The 10,502-nt window shown below is 32.3% G+C and overlaps 1 protein-coding gene across 4 annotated transcripts; it reads left to right on the top strand.

Annotated features, from left to right (window-relative positions):
- The first annotated feature begins 852 nt into the window (after window positions 1-852).
- Window positions 853-5,826, top strand: LOC123896943 (damage-control phosphatase At2g17340-like). Of its 4 annotated transcripts, none has more exons than XM_045947414.1 (14): window positions 854-1,214; window positions 1,582-1,652; window positions 1,936-2,122; window positions 2,731-2,796; window positions 3,037-3,103; window positions 3,233-3,301; window positions 3,712-3,852; window positions 4,049-4,177; window positions 4,286-4,372; window positions 4,825-4,899; window positions 4,974-5,051; window positions 5,202-5,279; window positions 5,370-5,432; window positions 5,532-5,826. In XM_045947414.1, the coding sequence occupies exons 3-14, from the start codon at window positions 1,947-1,949 to the stop codon at window positions 5,604-5,606; spliced, it is 1,104 nt and encodes a 367-aa protein (XP_045803370.1). In that variant the 5' UTR covers window positions 854-1,214; window positions 1,582-1,652; window positions 1,936-1,946; the 3' UTR covers window positions 5,607-5,826. The 4 variants fall into 4 exon arrangements, with proteins under 4 accessions (XP_045803360.1, XP_045803370.1, XP_045803353.1 ...); XM_045947397.1 differs by having other exon boundaries at window positions 1,516-1,652; XM_045947404.1 differs by lacking the exon at window positions 1,582-1,652 and having other exon boundaries at window positions 853-1,214.
- The last annotated feature ends 4,676 nt before the right edge of the window (window positions 5,827-10,502 follow it).

Genomic DNA, 10,502 nt, shown 5'->3' with positions numbered 1-10,502 from the left:
GAAATGGCAAAGTCGTCATAAACTCACACACAAGTGAGGGACTCGGGGTTCGAACCCTAGTCATGGCGTCCTTCCTAGCTAGCACTTTCGGCATTTTTTGGTGGAAAAGAAGGATATCCCCCAAACAAATTGTTGGGTGAAATAATTCCCTGTTATAGAGATTTTGAATCTAGTTTTTGCCGACACAATTAAACAAACAAGAGAAAATTACAAGCCTCAGAAAAGAAAGCAACTCTCAAATATGCCAACAAGGAGATAAAAATCAGGGGCAACAACAAAGAGAAAACCCCTTAGTAATAGAGATTCAACCTAGAACAAATTTGTGTCAAAAAAACTAGAACAAATCTATGATCATAGTATGTGTAAAGAAAAAAATAGTCAATCCAAAGGCAAAGATGAATAGAGTAGAGGAATAAACACAATTACTCTTTAACCAGTTTTGCACAAATTAAAACCGATCAACTATCAATGAGTCTTTAACAAGAGATATAAAAAAGTTATAAGAAATTAACTTCAAGAGCTCAAAATGAGTAAACCCTAATTTCTACCATGTCTCTTTCATTTACAATAGGAGAGTTGCAAAAGTGAGCAAAAAATTAGTTCCAATGTTCACCAAGAATAATCCCTAATTTCTCTAATTTACCTTCTTTCAACCTCGACAATTACACCAATCGTTAGTTGGTTCAGTGGTGATTGACGCTGAACTTGGTAGGGAGGACTGCGGTTCGATCCCCACAACTACGATAGAGAGGGGGGGGGGGGGCTGAAACAACTTTATGCCAGAACTGACCCGAACCAGATTCAACTGATGGTGAAAAACCTCGATAATTACAAATTTGGATTCTCCAGCTTAAAAAACAATCATAAATTCACTTTCATTCAGTTAAAAGGCCAATTTTGTCATAACCACCTACCATGTTATCTCTCTTCTTTCTCTCTCATAACATATATATGATTTTTGAATGGATGATTTTTGAACAAATCCAATAATTACTACCAAAATATTTAGAATGTGTTTTCCAATCCTAGATCCACACCACAAAAGTCTCAACCCAAAACCCCATTTTGAACTCTCTCTTTTGATGGTGCTGATTCTCCTCTCAAGTTTCCTAGAAACCTTATGAATGCAGTGAATGTTTCCATATTAATAGCCAGTTAACCACTCATGATCAACCACCACTGAGCCATCACCATTAAGCTGTTTTACACTCCAGGTATGTATGTATGTCTCTGGCTTTCCATTCCAATCTATTATCCTAAAATAGTGGACATGTTTTAGTCTCAAATCTTAAATTAATACACACCACAAATATTGCTTCAAATTCAAATTAATCAAACACTAACTCAATAATAATAATAATAATAATAATAATATAATACTCCTATAAACCATACAATTTCATTTCATTTAATATACATTGAAAATATTAAATAGCATCAGTTAGTTAGTTAGTTAGTTAATTGAATGGAGAAAGTGAAAGCATTTACAATATCACCAATTCAAACTCATAATAGGTGCCGCGGTTGGAATAATATTCCCGCTGCAATCCATTCATATGCTGCTGTCTCAACAAACTGCAGGGTTAAGTCTCTTTCCCGAAACACTTTCATTCATCAATCAGCACAATCCAATCACCACTCCATAACACTAGGTATCATTAATTGTTATAATATGTTAATGTATGTAAACTGTATGATGAAAAGCCTCAATGAAACTAATATAACTTGCTAATTTTCTATTGTATTTATTTTATTAGCACCCTTTTGTTATGACTCTTTTTTTTCTCAGTAAATTACATTGGTCAGACTTTACTTACCTCGCGGCCGAATTCTGGATTACCAGACCCCCTTCCCCGGGAACTAGAGGTTTAAAAACCAAAATAAAATAAAATTACATTGTAGCTGAATTGACATATATACATCTATTTATAACAGAAGAAGAAGCGATGGAGAGTAGTACGTCAAAGTTTGTAAGATTCCCATTGTTGATGGATGATACTGATACTACCAATTACACTGCATGCACCATTCCTTGGAGGTTCCCTTCTGACGACCCAACTGTCCCTACTCCCACCGAGTTTTCTTGGATTAATCTCCTATTCAGTGGTATCCCCTCTTACAAGTATGTCCTCTCCTTCTGTATGATTGGTTTTGGTTCTGCGATGCCGATGACAAATATTGATTCCGTCTAAAATTGAGTTGAATGTACAATGATCTATGCTTGGATACATTTATGTGTAAAAGTTGGTTGATCGATAAATTCGAGACTAAAAATCAATTGTAAAGGCAAAAGCTTCAAATTCTAGCCTCATTGAAATGTGAAATCAAACATACATTTAATTTTATTTCTCTCAAAACAAATTTGGGGCATGTATGTATGTGGCTCAAGGTTCTTCATTCATAACGTATCTTAATCTTTTATTTGATAAACAAAAATTATAATTCTAGGTATAGAATCTGGGGTGTGGTTCTATTTTCTATGCTCATTAAAAGAAAAGAAGCAATTTAACATTTTTTGCATATGTGGTTCACAATCCTCTTTTATAAATTCTCTTTTATAATTTGGTTCATCCCAGAACTAAAATATATAGTATTTTTACTGTCTAAGGATTAAAAACATTGATGTGGATGAATTATGTTTTAGCGAAATGTGATTCTTATATTATTGCAAGGATTCTATTATTTCAATGTTTCTTTTTTATCTCAATTTTTATCTTTAATTTGGTACAGGAAGCGTGCTGAAAGTGATACTTCTGTTCCTGATGCTGCAAATAAAGCTGAAATTTTTGCTCAAAGGTTAGGTGGTCTGTTGTTACTTCTCTCTTCCCTTTTTGTTCACTTCGAACGGTTTCATGCATGAGAAAGCTATATTTTTTTATACTTTTTTTATTAAAAGCATCAGCATAGTTTTTGAAATCGTTATGAAGGCAAAATATTTCTTATGAGCATCAGGATTGTACTGTCTTTATCCCAAGTAATTCAAATTGTTGTTAATTGCAATATTGCATCTTCTGTTGGTTCATTTCTTTTAAACAGGTATGCTAAAATACTTGAAGATTTGAAGAAAGATCCTGCAAGTCATGGGAATCCTCTTGATATCCTTGTATGTTCCAAAGCTGAATTTATATGCAAAAGAGAAAAATACGAAAATATAAAATGTTTGGTATATGTCTGATTTCCCCCTTCTATGGTTTTTCTTTATTTCTCTTTGTTTCTGGGGTGTTGGTTCCAGCTTCTATGCCGACTTCGCGAGCAAGTCCTTAAAGAACTGGGATTCAGAGACATCTTCAAGAAAGTCAAGGTAAGTTTAAGCGAACAATCTGCGGTTCTATGTTCTGTATGCCAGTACCATTAAGCTAAAATGCAGAAGGATAGTATGTGTATATATATATATATATATATATATATATATATATATATATATATATATATATATATATATATATATATATATATCTGATTATTGGGTTGAAGTAATTTAACATCTTGCACTAAGAATATAGGGAAATTTAATTACATTCATTTATTAGCCAAAGCTGAAAAAATTTAACACCATTAGTTTTCGATGTCAACAAGAGAGGAGATGGTGTGTTATCTTGATTCTTGACTATCAATCAATTATGTAGTTTTATAAAATCCTTCAAAAAAAAAATTATGTAGTTTTATAATTTTGGCCTTGATTTGTAATTCATTTATGATTGGATAAAACAGGATGAAGAGAATGCAAAGGCCATCTCCCTATTTGAGAATGTTGTTCGCCTTAATGATGCCATTGAAGATGAAAGCAAGCGACTTGAGAATTTAGTTAGAGGAATTTTTGCAGGGAACATATTTGATCTTGGTTCACCCCAGGTAGATTGATTTTTCATATGTAAATTTGGTCATTTCTGGCGTAACGGTAGCTGACAGTTGATTTCAGTACAACCATACTATATGGAGAGTTGATTCAGTACAACCATTGTTTATATGCCAAAGTTTGTAGGATTATATATAAGTAGTTGTAACTTGTAGTTTATGTGCTACTTGTTCTTCCATCAATTTCTTGAAGCTTGCTGAAGCTTTCTCAAGGGATGGAATGTCGTTTTCTGTTACTTGTGAAACTCTTCTCCCTCGACCATGGATTATTGATGACCTTGACACTTTGAAAATGAGATGGAGCAAGAAGTCCTGGAAGAAGGCAAGTATCATATTGCTAAAGAAATATACAATTCTTATAACGCACTTTATGTTTTCTGACGTATTTTTTCCAAGGGTAGTGTCATAATCAATTTCTTTTTCATGGCAGGTTATCATATTTGTTGATAACTCTGGTGCAGATATTATTTTAGGTATTTTACCATTTGCAAGGGAGCTCCTTCGGCGTGGGAGTCAGGTTTGCACACTTCAATTTATTTCTCTTTCAACCGTGTTTTCTGGTCTGGATGTTTGAAACCAATTGCTAAAACAAAGTTATATGTTCTTTTGTTGAAGTGTCTATGTTTGTGGACAGAGGCAACAGCTGTCGAATCACGTAATTATGTAGCTTCTTTTTTTTCTTTTCATATGACGCATTTACATATTACATGTTTTATGCTTGCAATTTTGTGTCTTAGCAGTGGGGGAAGGATGAGGAGGATAATGGTAGCATTTTTAATATTGAACACAATAGATCAATGTGTTGAAAAACCTGGAATTCATTTTGCTTTATAAGGAACTTAGAGGAACTTCAGATTTTTTAATTTGTTTTAAGTAGTTTAATTAGATCCGTTGAACTCTTGTTTGTAGAAGACATGATTCATAGTCCATTTTTAAAAGTTTTTGAAATTTCTAATTGCTTCAATGCAGGTCGTTTTGGCTGCTAATGACTTACCTTCTATAAACGATGTAACATACTCTGAGCTAATTGAAATAATATCAAAGGTAACAAAAAATAATTTCAACAAAATCTTGGTATTGCCAAAGATCTTTTCTAACTCTATCATGTTGGTTGCTAGTTAAAGGATGAAGAAGGACATCTGTTGGGTGTCAGTACTTCAAATCTTTTAATCGCCAACTCCGGAAATGATTTACCTGTAAGATCTTAATCAGAAATATTCTGTCTGTTATATTAGGAAAATTCTTGTTTCTTTTTACTTTATGGTCTATATTGTCGAATCATTGACTTATATGATGATTATAACATGATTGTAAGTTTCTTTGTTTTTTTGATCGATGGATTGCAGGTTATCGATCTTACAAGAGTATCACAAGAGATTGCTTCCCATGCCATTGATGCCGATCTAGTCATTTTAGAAGGAATGGTATAAGTTCTTCTTTTCACATTGATGCTTTTTCTGTCACAAATTGGTGATGTTAGCGAGTTTTAAACACTGACATATTTCTTATGACAGGGCCGTGGAATAGAAACAAATCTCTATGCTCAATTTAAATGTGATTCAATGAAAATTGCAATGGTAATGCTTTTTATCCTTTTTGAACTATTTAAAATGAGAAATTGAATACTGGTGATGTTATTTTCTTATATTTCATTTGTTGTCATTTTTCGTTTACAGGTGAAACATCCTGAGGTTGCAGAATTTCTTGGGTCGCGGATGTATGACTGTCTAATCAAATACAATGAAATTTAGAGCTTATAGTTGAGTCTGATTCTTTTACAAGGCAGAATTTTCATTTAAGAGTTTGTTCTCTAATACCATTTGATCACATACTGGCTAGTTTTTTTAAACTTGAATTGAAAATTTCATGTGCAGTTGATTTGTGTTATGCAGTCTTAGGAATAAGATGATTCTTGAATGAGTATATGAGTTGTATGTGTTTCTCCATTCTTTTATTATTTTTGCTTAATTACATTTTGTTCTCCATATTTTATCCAATTAAAGATTTTGATCCCTCCATTTATGAATTCGAGAATTCGGTACCCCAATTTTTTAAAATATCTGACATTTTGCTTGTCTGTGAAATTGCCAAATTGGAGTAGAAACATGATGATGCCGACAGGTGATATGATATTGTGCAACACTGTCATGAGCATTTTAAACGAAAATGAGCCAAAACAGAAAGAAAGAAAGAAAGAGAGAAAGAAAGAAAGAAAGGTGCACTATAGACAAAGGAAAAAGCTAAATGGTACGAGAGCATAGATGACGAAAAACGACGAATGAACAATTGCCGTTGGATTACAATTTGTGTTTAGTCATGTTTTACTTTTTTTCTTAATAAAAACTATAAAACCACTGCCACGTGTATCCGTATACAGTCGTGCTTGTATTCCTTCGCACCACATAGCATTTCTCATAGACAAATCATCATATCATTTCACTTGCGACATTATCAAACCATTGACAAATCATCATATCACAAACCACATCATCATATAGCTTGTCACATCAAATTTCCGTCTCAAATTTTACGCTAGACAAAATGTTATACAGAATTTAGGACTAAAATTACGAATCTAGAAATGAGGGGTCAAAATCCCAAATTAGATAAATTGAGGGATAAAATTTGCAATTAAACCAATTTTCATTGATTGCTAAAATACATGACAATGCAACAATTTCAACATATTCCCTATCAACTTGAAGGGGCCAATTAAACCTTTTTTTTTTTTTCCCGCCCAGATGGACAAATTGGGGGTGGATGGTGTTTTTTTCTTTCTGCCCAATTCTATGTGAAATTTCTTTTCGCATCCCCCGTCTTTCTTGTGTGCCTCCTGCACTTTCAATTTTATCCCCTCGCTACTTAACCCGCGAGGGTTTGGAGTGGAGAGAAAAAAGTTGGTGATGGTGTGTATTATTTGTGTCTGAAGCTCCATGCATGTATATAGGCCGAGTTCGTTACTTAACAAGCGAACAACTGAGGTGAGTTCACATTTTAACCAACGAACAATGCTTTTTTCAAAATCTTTCATGGGGGGTGACAAAAGGGGTGAGAGTGACAAAACGATCAAATTTTTATTACACTCGCTGCCTAATCAGCGAACTGAGTTCGCTACCTAATTAACGAGGGAGAATTTTGATCATTTTAGGGGGAGCTTGAGAAACAGTGGAGACGCCAAAAGAAATTCTCCAATTCTATATATAACAAGTAACCGCGAGTCCATCAACTTCTTCCATACATGGTTAAAACACAGGACATTCAATCTTTACTCCTATCAGGTTACAAATTATTTCTTTGATTTCTTCCGGTTCTAATGGACTATAATTGGTCTTAATATTTTTCACTTTGATCCCATAGCAAAGAAGAAAACTGATACATGGAGAAGGTACTAAATTTAGGGTTAGTATTGTAAGAAATTGTCCTCTTTAAGTGTTCTTAAAAGGGAGCTTCATTTCCCACCAATACTCTATTTTGCGAGAGTAAAAATAGCTCTGGTTTTCAAAATGCATCACTTAGTTGGGGGGTTTTGAACAAACATCTTAAGTTCATTCTTACCCCTCCTAAACTAACAAAAAACCAACAAAGAAACGATTTGCTAGGGGAATCATGTATTTCAAGCCAAATCAATGTGAACTCTGCCAACTAAACTAATAGATACCTTAAAATATTTTAGCAACTTGTTTAATAATCATATAAATGCACACTTTAGGTATTAAGAGTTTAGTTGTGTAACTTCAATATGTATGAATTAAATTTAGAGATGAATATATTATATGAAATTAGAACACACTTACTTGAGAGTCAACGATCATGTTTACCGGAAATAGCTGATATCTCGGAACAACTGATATGTTAGACTTGGTCTTCCTCTGCCTGATCACATGCTCCAGGATTTGAAGTTATCAATGGGGCAAACCACAAACGAGCATATAGCCAGAGTGACGGCTTATTGTTCACGTGATAACATGACAGCGAAGAGGACCTAGCCTATCTATTTATAAGATAACAACTCGAACCATACTACCCATCATGTACACTAGAGGTTGGACCTACACAGTATCCAAAGGCCATTATTCTTGATCTCACAATTATCGGGTCTAACATCATCAAATGGATCACAACAACATCAACTCGTTTTTATTAAAACCAAAGTCCACAATTGATTGCAGCCCACAAAATATTAGAAAATATTCTAACACAATGTGCCGAGTTCGAATTTTTTCGGTGACCAATGTAACATTACTATTAAATAATATTGCGCAATCTTATTTCAATGCCTTATCATTTTGTCTATCAACAAAAAAATCAAAAGAAAGAGCACATCTCCGAACTAAGTTGTACTTTGTTAAGAATGCATACATCCTGATCCCTTATACATGATTCTTAGTTGTATCACATTATAATATTTCTTATGTATATAAAATTTTAAAAAATTATATTGTCAGTCCATACATAGACTATTAAATTCTTAAATATAATTCCAATCCTAAAAACACGGTATAAATTAGCTAAAAACCTCATACTATATGCTACTCTTCATTTTATGGCTTAATTAGTAAACACGTTACGTCTAATCTATTATAAAAAAAACTAAAAGAAAAACATTTTACTGTCAAAAGTCAAAAGAAATGCATAAGACAATCAATTTCTCACTGAAAAATATCAACAACTATAAAACCATAATTTTTTTCTATCTTAAATGAAATGACGTGAATTTCTTCTAACTTAATCAATGTTATGAGTTCGATTTCTGACTTCAGCATGCAGAAACCCTAAAACTCTTTTGCCGTCCATTAAGTCTCATAAGACTCGAGAAATTAATCTCTACAGTTGCACGCAGAAAATACCTGAATTAGGTAAAAATAAAAAAAATCCAAATGTCTCTCTCAGCAAAACAATATCCAAATGTGTCGATGTATAAGTTTTTATTCTTTTCTTGGTGCCCATAATGTCTCAAAATGAAGGATACTAGAGATACATGCATCCCATAAGTACACGACAATGGTACCATACTTAAGTTATAAATGAGTTATACTCACCCATACAAACACGGTCCCTTCATGGATACACCCCAAAAACATTTGAATCCACAATTTCTATTCACCCATAACTTGTATATACATTATTTAGTAGATGAATGTTGAATTCACCTTCATTTTCAATTTTTGTCACCTTCACAAGGACCACATTCTTATATTGAATACAATTTGCATGTGCTAGTCTTAAATGTATTTTTAATTTCTTCTTTTTAACTAAAACATGATTTTAATCCCTCTATTTTAGTTTCCATGATTTTTGGATTTTTTTCCACAACACAATTTGAAACTTATTTTTTGTATGTTGATGTATAATTATATTTTTTATGTTGTGATGTTGCTGATTTAAACCATAAATAATATGTTTAAAAAAAACCATAAATAGTAGACTTAAAATAAATAAAAAAACAGGTTTACATTTTGATCAATAAAACCGAAAAAAAATAAATTTGTAACCAGGGACGGATTCAAGGGCTGGCAAGGGTGGGCTTTGGCCCCTCCCTCCCACCCCTAATGTTGTATATACTATATATTTAAAGTTATTATTTTATACATGATTATTATTAATAGACTATAATTTCTATGTATAATCATAGTGTAAATTAATTCTGATAAATAAATCAATGTAAAATAGTTTTATATTGGTATAATTTGATCCCTATTTATATAAATTACAATTAAATTTTATGTAATATTTATTAAAAAAAATGGTCAGCCCCCCGTTTGGTTAGTTTCTGGATCCGTCCCTGTTTGTAACAAAGGATTTTTTAACACCATTAATGAAAATAATGTGTAATAAAAACAAAGCTTCAAACTATATTGTTGAGTAAAATCCTAACACTATGAAAATTAGAAGACTAAAAATTCTATTTCAATTAAAACAAGGCAACTAGGAATGCATTTTTTTAAAAGATCAATATTAATATTTTTTTTTAACAAGAAACTTTTTTTTTCGAACAAGCTCAATATTAATATGTTAATTGTTAATTTGTTAGTTTTTTAAGAAAGTTGATTATCATCCTTAATCTTTCTTCGAATCCAATTTGGAACTAACGTGGAAATGAGTTTAGATTTTGTACATAGAAAAATTATAATTAAACACTTAACAATAACATAAGGTCCACCAATTAAATTCATCATCATCATTCCCTGCAGATATTGAACATGAGACAAACAGTGAGCATCTTACGCTGCAAAGATGGTAGAGGACAAGTGGACAAAAACTAACTCGTGGGGTTTCATCATTGTTTGCAATGTTCTTGGTAGGGGGAACAACACAGCTGTTCTTTGATCTAGATCTTTGTTTGTTTTTCTTAGTGCATAAAGAATCAAACAACATTTCTTAAATTAATTAATTACCATAGCCAGTTAAATATTCTATCTTCTACATTAATACTACTGTTTGGTGTTGGCATGTCTCTAGGGTGCCTTATTGATTACTTACTGTTCCCTAATTATAAGCAAAAGTTAATTTTTAAATTTATTGAATAATTATTGTCAAAAAAAAATAAAATTATTGAATAATTAATATATCTGATCTATAATATAAACCATAAATAAGATACATCTCAGTTATTCAATTACTTGCGGTTGGATGGATTAATATGAGAA

The sequence above is a fragment of the Trifolium pratense genome, linkage group LG1 (assembly GCF_020283565.1).
Source record: "Trifolium pratense cultivar HEN17-A07 linkage group LG1, ARS_RC_1.1, whole genome shotgun sequence".
Classification (NCBI taxonomy): Eukaryota; Viridiplantae; Streptophyta; class Magnoliopsida; order Fabales; family Fabaceae; genus Trifolium; species Trifolium pratense.
The sequence above is the reverse complement of the archived record's forward strand: the minus strand, read 5'-3'. Positions and strand labels throughout refer to the sequence as shown.